At 41.3% G+C, this 19446-nt stretch overlaps 1 protein-coding gene across 47 annotated transcripts in view; it reads right to left on the bottom strand.

Moving 5' to 3' along the window:
* The window catches only part of LOC141576892 (uncharacterized), a 195064-nt gene that overhangs the window by 137245 nt on the left and 38373 nt on the right, over positions 1–19446 (bottom strand). For 27 of the 47 annotated variants that reach the window (XM_074360229.1, XM_074360225.1, XM_074360238.1 and 24 more), the window contains 3 exons: positions 19335–19419; positions 3049–3168; positions 2099–2328 (listed from right to left, as the gene is read on the bottom strand). In XM_074360229.1, the coding sequence (XP_074216330.1) occupies positions 2099–2328; positions 3049–3168; positions 19335–19355 (371 nt within the window). In that variant the 5' untranslated portion in view covers positions 19356–19419. Of the gene's footprint in view, positions 1–171; positions 2329–2944; positions 3169–5653; positions 5840–19334; positions 19420–19446 lie in introns of all 47 variants that reach the window. The other 20 variants (XM_074360258.1, XM_074360255.1, XM_074360254.1 and 17 more) reach the window with 5 other exon arrangements.

Consider the following 19446-nt stretch of genomic DNA (forward strand, 5'->3'; position numbering starts at 1 on the left):
TGGTGGGGTTGAGTGAACCTATAAATGCCCACAGAAATATGCCTGCATTCATTCAAGTGATACAAGCAATAGTAGCAGGCTATTTAACAAAATTTCAATTTTCAGCGGAAATTTTGCCATTCCTTTCCACTTGTCCCCTGCACTCTGAGACAGGCTTAGGCTTTCTCACACCTGCAACTCTGAAGCAATAGTTGTGAAGTAATTTTACTTTGCTGCAAGTGTCCTCGCTCCCCGTGTCACTGTGTCTGTCCTCTCTTAACACAGTCGGATATCTTCCTGGATCTCTACCTGAGTTCCTTTCTCCTCCTCCTCAGATCCTGAGATAAAGGACAAGTGAAGACACGTGACCAGGAAAGGCACTGTGGACTTGACCGAAATCCACAGTGACCCCCTAGGTGAGTGCTGCCCACCCCTTACCTTCGATTCTCAAGGTTCTGCCCAGGGTGACATCCAGCCCAGAGAGGTGGCCCAATTAAAAGCTATGTGGCTTGGGCACGGGGACAGGTGCAGGAGCTGGTTCCGGGGCCAGGCCCCTCCCCACGTCTGCTCCCCTCTCCCCCGAAGCCCCGCTGCCAAGCACTCAGGCTCGGTGATCTGATGTCCTTCTCTTCTACTCTACTCCAAACCCTTTTCCTTTTCCTTTTTTCCCTAATTATCCCCAGCTGGAGTGATTTATCAATCGCAGTATCTAAAAAATTTCCTGCAGCCGAAAATGAGGTCTCCAGATATCAATGCCCATATGCTGGCTCCTGAAGAGAGCCGCTGGCTAGGGGGACCCTCACCAACACTCACGGGCATCAGACATGTTCCAGGGTCGGCCACCCCCAACAAGAGTTAGCTGTGACCCCTATGCCCGCACAGCATCCCTGCTCACAAAAATATAGTTGACCCACTTATCGGTTATTAAGAAGCAAAACTACAAAATTGCTCATGTTTCTTACTAAAATTATCTATGAAGTGGAAAAGGGAATTGTAATAGAAAAGAACAATTTTGACCCCATGTTAGGTCTTTTCCTTTGGCTTTAACCCTGTGCCCTGGGTTAAAATAGAAAAATAAATAGTAGAATAAATTCTACTCCTGTCATAATGACCACAAGATAAATTGCAGATAGCGATGTAAATATTAAAAAGTACTAGTAACAGCAAATACAACTCTTTGCTCTTATTAACTCAACTTCTCCTCACTATAACATGTACTATTATAATCTCCATCTTAGAGATTAAAAAAAACCTACAGAAGAGATTTATTCCATTATAAGAGAGTATTTCTAAGAATAATGTCAAAGATAATACCCATAAGGAAGACATTTACTATCCTAAGGATAGTTTGAGCCACAACAAAAATCAGAAAACTTCCTGAACAAAATGAAAGGAAAGAAATGACAAGAAAAAGCTCTGTGATACATGTTGATGAATTCACGAAGTTAATTTTCATAACATACAAAAAGCTGTCACAAAGCAACAAGAAGCTCCCTCACTTAAATGTGGGCAAAGGAAATAAGGAATCATTCATTTTAAAAAAGTCAAATGGCTAATGAGTGAAAAATGCTCAAAACTTCACTGGTCATCAAATGCAAAGAAAAACAATGAAAAAGCACTTTTGCCTATCATATTGGCAAATATTTTTAAGATATTCTAGCTAGTGTCCATCTGTGGGAGAACAAATCATGAGCGACTTTTTCAGAGGATGACATATCAATGGATTTGAAAGCTCTGAAAAACGTACATACACACTGACTCAACTCCACTTGTAGGAATCGTTTCCTTTAGGAAAAAAAAAATCAGTCCAAAAAGATGTACCCATCAGGGCATTTACACAACACTGTTTACAAAGGTGGGAAGAAAAACTGAAGTGAAATCATATCCAGCGATAGAGAATTGGTTACATAAGTAATTGTGCATTTTTTCATTCCCCAATGGAGAAGGAATTTCTAGTCACTTGAAAGGAGTCTGTGATGAATGTAAATGTCACATCCAAGGACTAAATTTCCAGAAGCCTTAACTAAAGGAATACACATACAAGATCACAGGAAGTTCTGTACAAGAAGGATGCAACTCAAACATTCTTTCTGACAGTGGAAAATGGAGAAAACTTAACTGTCCACCATCAAGACAATGATGCGGTAAATCAAGGCGAGCTGCGGGCGCTGAGGGAGCTGGCGTTTCGCCGTGGTCCAGGGCCTTGTCCACAGCACTCTCCCACCAAATGTGTCCGTGGACAAGAGACGACACCCACACATCAGGAGACGCCTCCAATCTATCTGAAAGGGCCGGGTGAGTCTGGAGCGGGAGGATGTCCATGATATACCCCTGAGTGAATAAAGCGAGCTGCAGAAAAACATATAGTATGGTCTCATTTTTAAATAAAGCATATATACACACACCTATACATTGATTTCTCATATGTGTATATATATGTATCTCATAGGCATAAAGGTCATGAAATATATATACCAAATTTTCAACAGCTTTTACTCTCAGGAAATAATGGGAAGGGAGTTAGGGGCCTTCCTGTACCACCACAGTTCTCTTTTCAGTATTTCAGTTAAGTATACTTGGAATTTAAAAGTTTATTTAAGTCCGAAGTAAAATGGACCATGCCTCCATAAGACAGAATGCTACACTGGTCTTTAAAAATCATGCCAGGGGAGATAGAATATTGTAGAAAAACATGTAATAAGCCGAATGGAAAATGGAGGTCTCCGAAGAGTAAACAGGGACAGAGTGCTCACTGGTTTTTATGACAGAGATGCTACACACTGACGAAAAGAACAGAAAATAAATGTTAAATTGTTAATTATTATCTCTGAGTAGCGGGACCAGGATAGAATCTTTTGCCCCTTTTTTCAGATATATTATATTAAATGCACATTATTTTTCATCTGAAAAAAGCATTTTTAGACGTGTAGTACCACGCATTGGGGAATTATACATGAATACTTACAGAAACAAATAACTAGGAGACACCGCAGCAGCGCCACACAATGTAAAATGGGCAATCCTGATTCACACCGCTCAGTTACATAAGGATCCAGAAAGTGAGAGCACCTGCTGTAACAGGGCGTGGTCCCTTCTATTTGTCAGTTGTGTCTTCAGGGCTGAGGCAGTTCTGAGCACGGCCAGTGTCAGTTCCGGTGTCTGGATGGATGCTACTGGAGGTGAGGGCACCTGCAAGCAGAAAGGAAGAACAGAAACCATCCTCTGCCTTTTCTGTCTTGTTTCTTTGTTACTTTAAAAGAGAGGCATAAATAAGATAAACTGTGTATCTCCCCTAGTGAAATTTCAGTAATGAAACCGTTTTTAAAGGCTTCAGAGCTTATATTCTGTCTATAACTGTCTTTACAACAAAGCATCATATTCATTAAATGTTAATTGACTCAGTTAATTAACTCCCTGTTGAAACATTCAAGTAAAGAACATGAAAGGCCTTACGTAAAAGAACCACACCTGCAGTGACTAGCTCAGCTGTCTTGACGGCAAAGCAGTCAGGCCCCACCATCCCGTGGCCCTGAGCTCCTGATGCTGGTAAGAGAGCACGCTGCCGCCTCAGATGGAGAGATACTGTGAAAGCATTTTTTGAACTCTACAGTACTGACAAAACATAACTGACAAATCCCAGGCTCCTTTGAAGCTGTCATTTTCGGTTTCTGACCATCCCCAGTCAATGAGCAGAACCACCCCATTCCCGAGTCATGGGACTCACGTGGGAAGAAATTTTGTAGAAATTTCCAGGTACAGAATGTAACCAACTATATGTAGAACTCTGACAAAAGAAAAGATGAAATACTCTGATGTTGAAGACACTCAAAGTATTCTCCTAAGCCTTAGTAGCTGGAAAGGCTGGGTTTCTCCTCAGCCACTTATTTATTTCACAGCCAGTGGGCATCTCCCACACACCCTGCTTCCCTGTGTCTGCTGGGAGACTCAGGCACACTGTTGCTGTCGATCTTATAAGTCACAGGGCAGACGCGTGTCTCTCATGCCTGCCACCCTCACACAGGCTCGCCTCCTAGCCTCACTGTCTGAACTTGGCCCCACTTTCTCACCTGTTTATTTGGTATCTGTTCTTCTGTAAGCTGCCTGAAATGCTTTTTGGAACAAGTCAGAAGAATGAGTGGGTAAAGAAATGGACAGTTGGACAGGTGAGAGGTGGGCAGACAGACAGAGAGACTCCAAGAAAAGGGGAACAAAGAAAATTTCCTATGCAGAACCCTCTTCTAGTCAGGGAAGAAAACCACCACGGAGACGTGTGAAGAGGCAGGTGGCTTAGGGCTGTTTCCTGGATTCCATGAAAAGTCCCACCAAGGGAGAGGGTTGAACTATAAATAATAAAAGAAAAAAGCATGCATGCTTGAAAAATTTATCTACAATATGTACTTTCTAAAGAATAGATTCAAATCAGCAGGGCCCAATTACACAATCCTTGGGTATTTACAGAAATGAGAATCCCATCTCCAAACCACAAGGCATCCCTTCGGAGCACTGAGAGTCTACACGGGGCTGTTATAAAGCCTTCACCACAAAAGCTATGCTCTCCTGCACTTACGAGGAAAGAGCAGCTGTGCCCGGGCTGCCCACGCGCATTATTTGCACACTACAGCACCTCTACGGGGGAGGGACGCCTAGCGAGCCCCATCTCTGCAGGACAGAAAACAAGCCCGAGAGAGGTTAAGCCGACCTACCAGTTATCCATCTCACAGGATTGGTCACTCCAGAGCAGGACTCGAACTCAGACCCACATTTGTAATCACGGTACTACCGTGATTTGTGTGCTTTTTGTGTGTATAATACATTTGTTTCTGGCATGAAAGGATATTTAATAAATGATCGGTTGTCCTGTCTATCTCATTTGCTCACAATCAATCTTTATAGTGTTGAATTGTACTCTTTTTCCGTGGAGAAAGGAAAGGAACGAGCGGGTGTTAGAATGAGGTGGGGCTCCATTATTTATCTGGTACCTCATCTCATCCAATTCCCCAACCAGGGAGAAGGAGCAAATGTTTTCTTCATCTTTTAAAGAGAGGGCTCCACTGATGGTGACTTAACTCCAAAACCAAGTCTGGGGATAGAGCACATTCAGCAACCAGAGCTTTATCACATGTAGGAAGGCAAAAACAGCTCACGGGAGGGCTCAGGGGGTCACCCTGATTTAATTTCAATCGATAAAACAATAATGCACTCTAAAAATACTAGCATGCAATGGATTGGCTCTTTCTTGACATCTAGCAAGTTTCCACAGCCCACATGTAAAATTATCGTGAACCAGTGAAAGGAAGTGTCTACAGACAAGAAAAATCAATGCCACAGGTAAACTGAAACCCAGGCTGGAGGAAAGGAAGAGAAAGGGCATAGTAAAGAAGTGGGGAAAGGCTGGGGAAAAAAAATCATCACACGGACTCTCAAGCATCATCCAACAAGCATATAATCATTCGAGAGAGAGAGTTACTGAGGTCCTATTCTGTGCAAGATTGTAGAGCGGGTGAAGCAAGAGCGCAGCGACCATGGTGGCAGCAAGTGGCGGGGCTCAAATACACTTCTGATCCCGGTAAATGGCACACTTGTCCTCAGTATAAAGGAAAAAAAAAAAAAAAGTAAAATAACTCTGTAAACTCAAAGCATTGTTAAAAAAAAAAAATGAACAAAACCTAAATACCTGGACAGACAAACCAAGCACATTGCTGGATCAGAAGACAGCGCTGTTGGAATGGCAGTGCTCCCCAGAACGATCCGTATATTCAACGTGGTCTCGATCACAATCCCTGCGGTCTCCTATGCAGAAACTGACTAGCTGCTGCTACAATTCATATGGGAATTCGAGGGTCTCAGTAACCAAAACGTACTTGAAAAAGAAGAACAATGTGAGAGGACTTGTAATTCTCAATTTCAAACCTTACAACTGTATGTCTAGGTGAGATTAGAGGCCATTTTAAGTTATTAATGTGTTTATCCGTATTTTCTAAATTCTCTACAATGAATATAACTGTTACAATAAGAAAAATAAAAAGTAAGGTATCTTTTAAAACATGCACACCGATTCATTCATTGGGAAAAAAATATTTTAACTATAAAGAGGTAACCAAATATCTAGTGAAAAAGGACTACTTAAAAAGAAGTGTGTATTTACACTTTTCATAAATTGAAAACTGAAAAGCACAAACACATCAAGTTTCTAGGGAGATCGATGCAACATATTAATAGTTATTTTCAAAAATTCTAATTGAACAATGAAAACTCAAGAAAGGGAATATCGCGATTGACAGCCAACTGCAAACACATGGAGAGCAAAGGCCTAGAAATCACAGTTCCTTTAACTCTGATACTAACTCAATAGAAGAGGAAATTCCTCCCTGTGGGGACAGTGGATTCCCATGCATAAGACAGGATACACAGTACAAACTGCACTAGAATCTGGGGTGATTTTCTTAGAAGAATTCTAAAGTTACAACATTGCTGAAAAACTATAAAAACACTGAAATACATATTAAAACACACAGTCATATATATTATATAGAAACATATGAAGTCTGCTCCCTTGTTGCATAGAAATACAAACATATTTGTTCATTTATGGGCACTGAATATTTTATCCCAGGTAGAATATTTCAACTAAAACAAATAATCAATAATACACACCTCTTGTCAAATCTACTTGATAAGGTACTCTGCTATGTAACCATAATGTGTCTAAGATAGATCTAAAATTAGTGAAAAAGATCTTTGTATGGTTTCTTGAACTCTTCTCAAAATTCCAAGCTTAATTTTAAAATAGATCTGAGCAGTATTTCTATATTAACTTTTCCCTCGTGAAATGAACAGCACAGTCTGTTGTCAAAATTCTGTCCTTACAATGATTCACGAGCACTGTATCCTAACAAAACTGCTGGACAGCAAGGCACTATCCAGACACTGTGACCAAACAAATGAAACACAAGGAAGACAGTGACCCTATTCTGGAGGGCTTACCGTCTGTGTCAACTCTGGGGTTTTTATTTGATTGGTTTGATTGGGTAGCAAAATAAAATCAATCAAGTACTTTCTTCTTTAAGCATTCTGTAAGTCATGACTCTGTTGTTAGTGTCATGAGAAGGAAAGAGTAAAGCAAGACTTCATTAGGTCAATTAGCAACAGCCATCACTGGGGAGTGAGTAATAAAGAAGTTAACTGATAGCAATGCTTCTGCCTACATGAGAACTAAAATAAACCTACACTGGTCTCTTAAAGGAAAATGAGGAGATGAGGCCCCAATGAGAAAAACAAAAACTAACAAGAAATCAAAAAAGTAAAAAGTTTTTCATTAACGATTCCAGGAAGGAGTGGAGCATGGTTGTGAAGAGCACAGATGCTTGGGACAAACATGAGGGTCTGAACTCCCACAGCACTGGGTAGCTTTGACACTGATAAGTCAGTGAAATTTTCTGCATCCCAGTCTCCTATCCATAGACTGGGGACAACAACAGCACCCGTCTCCTAGAACGGTCCTAATAATTAAGTTATTTTATATATAAAAGTTTAAATAAAATACCTCAGATATTAAATATTACCCCAAAAGGACAAGGAAAAAGAAAACAGAGATAAATTGGAGTTCATCAAATTTCAAAACTTTGCTTCAAAGACACCATCCAGAAAGTGAAAAAACAACACACAGCAGAAATTTTTTCAAATCATTTATCTGATAAGGAATTTGTATCTACCAAAAAAAAAACAAAAAAAACAAAACAAGAACAAAAAGAACCTCCTACAACTCAACAATTAAAAGGCAAATCAATTAAAAAATGAATAGAGGATCTGAAAAAAATTTAACAAGGAAAATATACAAATGACCAATAAGCACAATGAAACGATGTTCAATATCATTAGCTGTAAGGGAAATCAAGTCAAAACCACTAGGAGAAACTGCTTCACACTCACTACAATAGGTTATAATCAAAAAAAGAGTAACAAGCACTAATGAGGACACAGAAGATGCAGAGGTCGCAGCCGTTGCTGGTGAGGATGTAACACAGCCTGGCCACTTTGGAAAAACGCCTGGCAGGTCCTTAGAGAGTTGAACATTTGGTTTCTGAATAACCAGGCAATTTTGCTTCCTGGGCACACACGTAAGAGAACTGAAAACAAATGTTCACATAAAAACTCCTACAGGAATATTCACGGTGCCATTACTCATCACAGCCAAAAAGCAGAAACAACACAAATGCCTATCACGTGATGAATGGGTAAACAGAGGGGCCCAGCCATACAGAGGAATATTATTCAGCAATAGCAAAGCATAGAGTACTGACCCAGGCCACAAAGTGGACAAATATTGAAAACGTTACTCAGTGTGAAAGAAGTCAGTCACAATAGATGCTTCCACTTACATGAAGTAACTCGAATTACATGAAATTTACAGCAGAGGCAAACCCACAGAGAGAGAAAAGTGGCTCCCTGGGGCTGTGGGAGGATGGGGAAGATGGGGATGTCTGCTTATGCGTAAGGAGCTTCCTGTTGGGGGGATGAAAATGTTCTAAGATTGAATGGGATGCACAATTCTGGGCATAGAGTAAAAACCACTGTATATTTTAATGGGTGAATTGTTATTAAAACTGTTAAGAACGAGAGCACCTCGGGCCAGTACCTTCCCATAGTAAATGCAAATTGCTAAATTTTATTACAGGAAGAAGAAACTGCCCTCAGCATGAAAGCAGGAGTTCAGCAAATGTGAGTTAACCGAAATTGGACAAGAGCATTTCACTTGAAACAGTTGCTGAGTGTACACAAAATATTAAGACATGACAAGGAAAATCAGTTTGACATCACGAAGAAGCATTCTGCTTCAAATGCAGATCAAGGATTCTGCAAGCCCAGCTGATAGAAATGACCAGAGAAGAAACCTGTCTCTTTAAACAGGCACCAGAGCCAACAAGGAAATACTGGTGAGGAAAGCAGGCGGCCGAAAATCTGGAAAAGTTTGTTACAAATAATTTTCCAATGAAAATTCAAAAATAAAATGAAAGTGATGTAATACTGTGTTGACCTCACGTGAATGGGCTTCCTCCGGTTCTCGACAGTTTTGTAACCCCGAATGAGAGACTCAGGAGTATCAGAATGGCTCCTGGGAGTCCCCAAATGACTGCCCACCAGCACGCTGACCACCATCACAACTGCCAGGGTGGAATTGCAGAGAAGAGACCAACTCCTGAAAGGCACAGGAAATATTGACAAGGGAAAAAAAGGCTGATGTCAGTCTTGGGACAGAGGCCCTGAGAGCAGAGGCCAGAAGGCTGCAGGTGAACTGGAGTGGCCCTGGGGCAGGAAGGGACCACGGGGGAGCAGATCTCAATTCTCTTCTCTCTCTCCCTCGGGTAGGAGAGATAAAGTCTGCATCCTTCTCACCTGGAACTGTGGGTTCTGGCTGGCAGAAGTCTTACCGACATGGAATGAATGACTCAAGACTGTGGAAAAAGGAAAGAAAGCGAGAGGGAGTAGGGAGCCAACTCCAAGAGCCTCTCAAATGCTCCCATATTTATTGTGTATAATCAAAGAAAATAGTCTTTAACAGTTGTGTGATAGTAAACAGGAACTTGGGGAAAGACAGGATGAGACAGAGATCGTAGAATCGACAATGAGTAAAAAGGCTTAGTTTACCTTTAGGGGAGTCATGGGGAGAGGGGAACAAGATAAATTCTTTAGATATTCATTACAAAGCAGACCACCAGTCCAGCCAGGTCCGTGTTTTGGGGATAATAGACTATCTAACAGCACGCACGCCCAGCATTTATAGCTGAGGGCCTGGGTCATTGCTGTGCAATGAACAGAGTGCTATCTAAAACCTCAAATATGCAAGCAAGGCATTGTCTCTGCTTTTTATGGCAAGGAGACAGGAGTGAGGATGCACTGGTGCTTGCTTGAAAGCAGTTACTAAGCACAATTTTTCTTCTTAAGGTTCACATGCGTCTGGAGTCTGTTAAATTTGTTAACCCAATCATGGGCTATCACATGGAACCATTATGGAGAACACCCTAGGATGACAAATCCTGGCTCTGGGTCTTTTCCTGCCAGCTTCGGCCATTCCAGCAGGGTCTAGACACATCCCTGAATAACGATCCCACAGAACCATCCAGACTCTTAACTCCTGGTGCTTGGAACTTAATTTTAGCTCTACACAACTTAACAGAGAAAAGTTTCAGAAATAATAGATATTATATTCTTTTTATATCTCATCATAGAACTGAATTTTCTGATTGCTCTAAGCTGCTTCTACTTGGTAAATCACCTAATTCTGCAGGTGAATTCAGTACTTTCCATTGCGCATAACTAGACAGTCTGGGCCCTCTGACTTCTATTGGTCAAATAAATACCGATACACCTAATTGATTTCATTGTTCATCAAATTCAGCCTGGAGGTGAGGGAGTGTCACTCTGTTCCTCAGCCCACCCTCTACTCTATTCTCTTCAGCAACTCAGGCCTCCTGAATACAAAACGTAGCATCTGTTTCCCTTCACCTACAATTTCCACAAACGCAACAGGAAACATCAGCCTAGAGAATGAATTCAACACAAATGTTAAAACAAAAATCTACAAACCTGAAGCAACTCCATCTCCGAATCATGATACACAATGACATGAAAGTAAGGGTGTCAGGTACAAAGCACGCGTGAGCCTGACCACCTCATTTCTATTCTTCAAAGGAAGGAAGTTTTTCATGTTTTTTATTATCATTCTTTGTCATTGTATCTGATTAAGCCAAAAAATAGTTTATGAAATAATTAAGCACTGCAATAACAGATTTTCGCTGTATCAATTACAGAAGGCATTCAGAGGGGATAGGAAAACCCACCAATGTAAAAAATGCAAAATTTCTTCCCCTGTTAAGAACACGTATACAAAATGCAACAGAGAACTCAAATTCATGTGGAGAGGAGCAAAAGCCACAGAATCAAAATCATTACTATGAGTCAATTCAAAATTCACTGGACAAACATGCTCAATGCATTCAAAGAATTTTAAAGGCACACTGCTAACCATTCACTTAATGATCTACAGGCTAGAGGAAGAATTTCCCTCTTTAACAGACAACAGAAATCAATAGGTTGCCCCACCAAATGAGGACCAAACAGCAATCAGGTTTTTAACAGTTCTAATAAATCAGCATGTTCTAAACATCAAAATCCAGAAATTTTAAACATTCATTCACACCACAATGAAACAAGCACTTAAAAAAATAACAATAACCCGAAGAAACTAAGCACAATTTTCATGTACCTGGACCAATGGGAACTTCTTGTAACGCTGGAAGAAAGAACAGGCTATAGCCTTTTACTTAAAAAAAAAACTACATTTAAAGATAACTGCTAAAACACATTTCATCCTTCATGTTGCCTTGAAAAATCTGAGGCACTCGTATCTGATCAGAAAAGCAATTCTGAGTAATAGTATGTTACAATTCATTGCCAGTTTGCTTTAGTAGAAAAAAGAAAAGCTACTGTTTCTCATCCTGCACAAAGAGTAAAGAACCTTCCTGCCTCTATCTCCTCCTATTTTCTAAGCTCATTCTCCCCAACCCTTCTGAAACAAGTATGAGATCCTTTTATTCCCACCAATATGCCAAATGACAAAAGAGTATCAATTTATTTGTATAAATATATGCCTACACCTTGATCTGGAAGAGAGAGGTATCAGAAGGCTATATGAAACTTATTTCTACCTTCCTGAAATCACACACACACACACACACACGTTCACAGAGACACAGACATGTACACACTGAATTACTGGGCAATTCACAAGCTGAGGACTTCCTATTTATAGAAGATAACTTTGTAGTTAGTTTAAAATACAAAACTGTCAGCTTTTGAAAGCCTTCATCATCTGCTAAATCATCCAAATATCAACGAGACCCAATTAGCCTTCTCTGTAGAATATAATTTCCCATGATGGCAAAACAGACCCTAAGTAGTGGATCCAAGACTCGTGTTTATCACTACCTATGATCGTTTTTAAACACATAAACAGATTCAGAAAGTATGTCCCAACAACATTTATTCTTATTGAAATAGCATATGTATTCAATAGTCTATACAGAAAATAGGTCCCATGATGGTGTTTAAGAGCTATTTTGTGTATTGAAATATTTATTTTTAAGTTCAGACAAGGAGGGTCTGTATTACTCAGTTGTAGAACACCTGCTTAGCATGCACAATGTGCTGGCTTCAGTCCCCAGTACCTTCATAAAAATAAATAAAAATAAGTGCTTATTTAAAAATAAGAATAAATTTATAAAAAGAGTAAATGCAGACTAAAAACCACTGCAAACTAGGAGCCATAATTTTAATAAAAACAAGAGTTTCTATCAAATATTCACTGTATGACAATCAAAGAGACAACCACAAATCGCCCCTGACAACCATCACGTGTGATTCTCAGCAACCCTACTAAGTAGACACCGAAGAGAAACCCAGCATTGCGGATGAAGAAACGGAGCTCGGAGGAGCCAGGGACGCTGACCGTCCTGCTCCCCGTGACACCACGTCAGCCCAGGATGAGCGCTGACAGAGCTGCACTGTGGGGACACCCAGCTGCACGGAACCTTGGTGCACTGGGGAGTCCCAGAAAACACTGAAAACTGTTCAGTGAAGAACCAGCTCAAATATATTACATTGTGCCACATCCTTTAAACAGGGAACATGACTGAGACCTTTTTGATGCCTCCGTGTCCTTTCTGCCATTATCAATTATTTGCCCTCTCAGCATGCCCAGTCATGAATTGGACCCCATAGGAAGTGCACTCAGATGGCAGAGCTTTTAAAGCTGTTTTATGAAGTTTGTAAGACTCTGTCTATGCCTCACACAGGCGGTCATCCATCACTTCCCACCGGTGTGGATGTACCACATGAAATCACACCTTTCTGCTTTTTAAAATCCCTCCATGTAATCCAGACTTTTCAATAGCAAAGAAGAAGCTCAAACAGAAACAGTGGATAGCTTTTCACCAAATGGACTCGAACAGCCCATCGGACTACCTGGAAGCCCTTTTTTTCTATTAAACCCACTTCCAAGGACTTCATCATTTTCTGATTAGTGGATTTGGCCTCTGACTGGCCTACTGTGAGAGCTCCCAGCCTCACATCCGGGGGTGGGAGAGGACCCTGCTGTTCGGGGAAATCAGTGCGGAAGGCGGAAATCTTCCACCCAGGTCCGCACGGGTAGAAGTGCCACAACGTGCTCAGAAAATATACCGTCAGAAACACTGGGCTCCCATGGACTGATGTCACATTAACCAAACTCATGAGAGACTGATGCAAAGAAACCAGAATTTGAATTTATTAATGTAACAGGAGATGTGAAACTACGAACCAGACTGAAATATCAGAGTTCAACTATGAGTACAGATTCTCCTCAACGGCCCAATCACGGGCAGGCAGTCACATGGCAACCATGGACAGAAGCAGAGCAGGAAGGGTTTCTAGATTAACTCAATGGACTAAATTTCTGTTATACGAACAGATCTGCTGCCCAGAAGACATTTAAAGCCAATCACGGTGCACTGTCCGTGGACAGTGGCTGAGGCACGACTGTGGACACCTGTGTAACTCTCCATCCCCTGTCCTTTCTGGGCTACTTGATGCACAGTTGTACAGAGATCCAGGGATGCAGATACCTCTAAACACCCAAAGCCCATCCCTGGGAGCCTGGAAACCAGACAGCCAGGGTTTAAATACCAGCTCTGCCACTTACTAGCTCTGTGACCTTGGCCAACTTACTTACTATCTCCGTGCCTCAATTTCCACATTGTAAACCTGGGATAACAATCAAATCTCCCTTACTCACTTGTTGTGAAGATTGAAGGATTCATTTCTGTAAAACGCTCAGAAAAGAATGTAGCACATTTTTGGTGCTCAACAAATGTGAATTTAATAAGAAAGTGATTTACAAGTCTCCCTACTAATCATCTTCTGTGTTTCATGGTTAGTCTGAGTCCCAAAGGAAATCCTTATTTCCCCTCTTATAAACTCTTGGAGAGCACCCTTCTCTTGCACCTCACCATCTGTTTAAACTGAGAGAAGGGATGCCTCCTCCACACTCCTCTGGTCCATGGAGAGTGCTTCCCCCTTCACACCCCTGACCCCTGGTCAACGGCTAGCACTCTTCACAATAACAGATTGAGGTGTGAGTCCGGAGAGACAAGCAGGGCATATGAATCCTTTCCTTTCCCTCCAGTGTTGGCCACCCTTGTGAAGCACCCGGGATGCTCAGCTCCATGGCAGGGCAGCCCTGTGCAGGATGGGGCAGATCATCTTAAGGGAAGGCTCGCTGTGGCCCAGAGTTACCTGGGACTGCCTCAGTCTCTAATTCTGGGACACAGTATCATGACACGCATTTTCCCACAGCCCTGAATTTCATGGAGAACGTGGCTTCATCAGTAATAAAGGAGACATTTATCGCCTGTCTGTTCTTCTGTGTCATCTCTCAGTTGGCTGCTGGAGAAAACATGTGTATAAGTATTGGATCCACTTAAGCCCCAATATATATGAAGTACCAAAAAATTCTGTGGCTTAACATTGGTTCAGGGCGACTGTGTAACGGTCCTGACTTTGCTGAAGCTAAATTATGGGTATAGGAACTATGGAACCTCCTCAAATATCTTTCATCATAAAACCAGCTTTTCTTATTTTCCTGTTTCTTAGTAATTGCCAAAGACTCTAAAATGATGGCTTCATACAAAACAGGAGCTAAACTTTATGAGCCCTTTGACATTCCCACTGTGCTAAACAATTTACATAATTTCTAATTCTCACAATTCTGCAAAGCATATACGACCATCCCCATCTCACAGACGAGGGAGAAACTCAGAACAAACTGACTCAGGCTCACGTGGCTCAGTGGCAGCGCGTGCACGCAAACCCAATTCAAATCACTACACCCCTTCTTCTATGTACAAAATCACCTCCCACCAAATGACACACAGCGGCTGGGTCAATACTCAGGGAACTCAGTACACTTTTCAGCTTTAAGGTGCTCAAGAGGCCGCTTCTAGCTGCTTTATAAAATCCCGGCTCACTGGTTGCTAACACTGGAATAAAAGACCGATTTTGCCATTGTTTGCACAGCAAGTCTGAAATGTTCACAGCGAGATGACAGAATAAAACAAAGACATAAGCAGAATAATTTTTCCAGGTAGACAGACATAATGGACATTGTGCTATTCTGAAGCACTAAGCAAAGGAATCAAAGCAAAAAAATATTTCTTAAGCCTTCTTTTACAAACAGGAAAATTAAGACTGTATGAAGGTGCAACAGGGCCTCCTATGGCTAAAAAGACCTTCCAGGTTGCCGGGAAAGATGCAACACAAAAATTGCCTGTTGAATCAGAAACAAGAATCAGATAACTAAAAGCTTCTGTAGCACATACTGCAGTTTGCTTCGGGGAAGGGAGGGGTATTCAGTATTTAATCTGACATTGCTAATACCCTTGAATATAAACAAAAGACACAGGCTCATGGAAACTCATCCTTGAAGAGGAAAGAATCCAGTCCAGCCACTTCATTTTACAGGAGGGGAGACTGAGATCTGGGATCTGTCCTTCCGGCAATCAGCAGCAAAGCTCTCTCTCCTAGGCCTCATGTCATGCACTGTAGCAAAAACCAACAGATCTGTACTAGACCTCTATTCATAAAAGTCACGTCTGTATTTTTCCAACAGTAGGTAATCTAAGTATCTTGCAACATACTTCTCAAAGAGCCAGGAAATCATACAAGTGTATTGAAATACAAAAACTTTTATTTGCACATTAAAACAGCATGAGCTTTATTCTATTAAAAAAAGTGACATGTCAAATCAATGTTTTGATATTTTAAAACCTATTAAGCATGCAGAAAAATAAATCAAAATTTCTTTAATCACAAAAGAAAGAAGCTTATTCCCTTAAAATGATCAATGTGGATTTTTCTAAACTTAATAGTTCTGGTCAGATTTCTACGAATTTAAATGTCTGAGTGGATGGTTACACGGCAACATGAATTTTGAGTTGTAACAACACACATTCTGTTTAAATAATCTTCAAGGCCGTCTGCTTAAGGTGATTTAACTAGTCCCTGTCTCACTAGAATGATACAGATTTCATTAAACCTTCATACTGCACACACACACAAAACCCTGAATCCTTGTTACTTTAAGCCATATTCATATATTCATATATATGCATATTGAATATGCATCAGAAACAAGCCACCCTCTTTAGTATTCAGAGTTCATCCTTCTAAACTATCTGTCCTTGTGACAGCATATTTTTACTGAGCAGCTCTTGGGTGCTTCGTATACAAGGCGTCTACATCTCACAGTCAAACAAGGTAAACGGCATCACTCAAATTTCACAAATGAGGGAATGTACTTAAGCCATGAAAACAACTTACATATTCATCATCAGGAAAGAAAAGAGTAAAGATTTTACTTACAATATTCACTGACAAAACTTTCCTCCATACTAACACTACATAGAACCAATTCAGTCTTTGTAAATTTTTCTGTCAATAACCACCGCTAGAGAAAAACAAGCAACATCATTAGCAATGGTTGGACTTTCAAAGCCCACTCCTATTTTGCACTATAATCATTTGTAATGTTTTGTTTTTAGTGTTTACAGAGCACTAAAATAAAAAAATATAAACTTTTTAAGTCATTGCCTGAGAATGCAACATTTGTGAAAATGTACAATTTCAATTTATGCCACTCTGTCTCACATTCTCACTGGTGTGTCTCCTTTGAAGGCTTCATCAAACTGAGACCGCTAAAATCGTTCATTTATGGACTCACAGGAGTTCAGGAAACCACTCAACACGGGGCTGATCAGAGGAGCCATTGAGAAAGCATCCTGTGCAGCCTGGGTTCCAGCACTGAGTCTGCCAGCGCCAGCTGTGTGAGATTTTGGACAAGCTGCCCCATCTCTCAATCCCTCAGCTGCAAAAAAGGAGACACTGATACCTACCCTTAAACACCTGCTATGAGGTAAAACATGAGGAAAGCATTTTAGCCTTAGGGAGGTGTCCACTCAGAGCAAGCTTGGTCATTATGATGATGAGGATTACTTTTAATAAGTTAAGGCAGACAAAAAATTAGAAATCACCATAAAGGAGAAACATTTTACGTCAATTAGCATTTCCTTTTGAATGGATTGCAGATAGTTTTATAGAACTTTTTAATAAACCAAATTTTGTCCACTAATTATAGATTTACAGGTTCATGGACATGTCTCCAGAAAAAGAATTAGAGGCCTCTAATCTCTGAATACTAAGAAAGAAAAGTTTAAAAAAAATCACGGGGGAGATTATACCTCACTTGAGAGAGTATGTGCTCAGCATGCATGAGACCCTCAGTTCAAACACCAGTAACTCCATTTAAAGATTTTTTTTCAAGAAATGGAGAATTAACTCAAAATGGTGGAGGAATACAGAATTTTTTTAGAGACTCAAGTCAGATTAAAGATGGGGGAAAAATATCCATTTCTCATATGAAATCTTGAGAACTATGTAAACCGGATCTGAGTTGTCTAATCTTTTAACATTATTCATGAATTCATATTACCAAGTCTTAAAACTGCCTGATAAACCACAATGGTGATACTGATCATAACAGCTGCCAACACGGATCGAGCTCCGGCTAGGACTGCTCTGTTCGGCCATCTCTTCCCCTGAGGCCACACCAGGCTCAGAGCACTAAATTTTGTCATTCATGAGCATCTCGTTTAAGTCCTCCCTTTGTGCTCCTCAGTCTCCCCTCACCAGCCCCTCTGAGGGAAGCACTGTTATCATCTTCCCCACCCGCAGGTAAGGCCACTGAGGCACAGAGACTAAACCTGCTCCAGGTCACATCGGCATAAAAGGACGTCTATATTTCTGCTGTTTTACTATTGACAAAGGAATCTGAGATATCAATTCAAGGGAGAATGTTAAATAATCAAGTCTGTCAGGTCTTCACCTCAAAGAGCAGATACTATAGATTCCTGATGTAGGATGAGGCTGCCGCCACAAACTGACTCAGCTTGAAATTAATATCCAAGATGAAGCAGCGGATACACGTAAATATTCACGATTGTCAACTCCGCTCACGGGTCTGGGCCCTTCACTGCCTGAACGGGGGTGAATCCCCCACCACTGTCAGGGATGGAAGCGCGGCTCTTCCCAGTGTCACCCAGGCTTCACGGGCTGTTTCCCCCCACAGGATCTCCACAACGATTAAAAATCTCTCAAGATTTTTACACCATGCAATACTGAAAGACATTTCTGCAGATGGAGCACTTTCTCAGGCTTAAAAATTTTTTGCTTACACTCAGCAAGGGGGAAAATAACACATGACTCTGCAAAGTCTCTGAGCCTCACCACTCACAGGAGTAGAATGGCCTCAGCACAAGATGACTCTTCACGGATGAGAACAAAATAAATCCTCCCCCAACCACAGGCACTCCCAGAGACAGCCCTCAGCAGTCTTCTGCACACTCACGGTTGTGCAGCCCTCACCACCATCTATTTCCAGAACACTTCATCACCCCAGAAGAACACCCCTGCCACTAGCAGTCACTCCCCAACCCCTCTTCACCCAGCCCCTTGCAACCATCACCTGCTCTCTGCCTCTGCATGTGACTATTCTGAGCATTTCAGATCACTGAATTCAACAATATGTGGCCGTTTGTGTCTGCATCCTTTCACTTAACGTGCTGTTATCAAGGCTCGTCCATGTTGAAGTGGTATGAGCATCTCTCTCTTTTTTTTTTTTGAAAGTGTTAAAGTTTATTAGAAGGTGGTAAGTACTATCAAAAAGAGTAGAGAGGAGCATAAGTGATTGGGTTTCAAAGGGAAAAGGGCGGGTTGAGCAGTCAGGGTGGACTTCCCAGAGCAGGTGGCCTTTTTCATATTCCCCTTTATTTATTTTTTCTTTTTTATTCACTCTTACGTCTGAATAATGTTCCACTACATGGAGATACTACATTCTGTTCATCCATTCAGCAGCTATGTATGGACGAGGTACAGAAGAATGAGTGTAAGAGGTGACTAGGCAGGGATGGCATTTAAGCAAAGGGCAAGATGTGCTTTCAAAAAAAAAAGAAAAAGCCAACAGAGGCACAAGGAAATTCAGCGCGTTTCTGAGAAAGTGCATGCTTGCTTCAGCATGACTGCCGTACAGGGCTGGGGGGGTGGGGAGTGACAGGAGACACAATGAGGGAGTAACCTGAGAATATTCCCCATGCAAGCAGCTCAGCCAATTCTCCTCCTTCATCCTGTATTTTAGAGCCATTTTTGATAGGTTTTCTATTTCAAGTAACAGTACTTAGTTACATCTGATCATCTGCATCAGATCACCTTACCTCCAAGCCACAGAAAGTCATTCACTGACTGGAGCAGCTCCAAGACATAACGGTGATGGACCAGGGAGTCTTGCAGCATCCCGGCCTGCAGGCACAAACCCCCACATGTTCC

Source organism: Camelus bactrianus, unplaced genomic scaffold, assembly GCF_048773025.1.
Source record: "Camelus bactrianus isolate YW-2024 breed Bactrian camel unplaced genomic scaffold, ASM4877302v1 HiC_scaffold_43, whole genome shotgun sequence".
Taxonomy (NCBI): Eukaryota; Metazoa; Chordata; class Mammalia; order Artiodactyla; family Camelidae; genus Camelus; species Camelus bactrianus.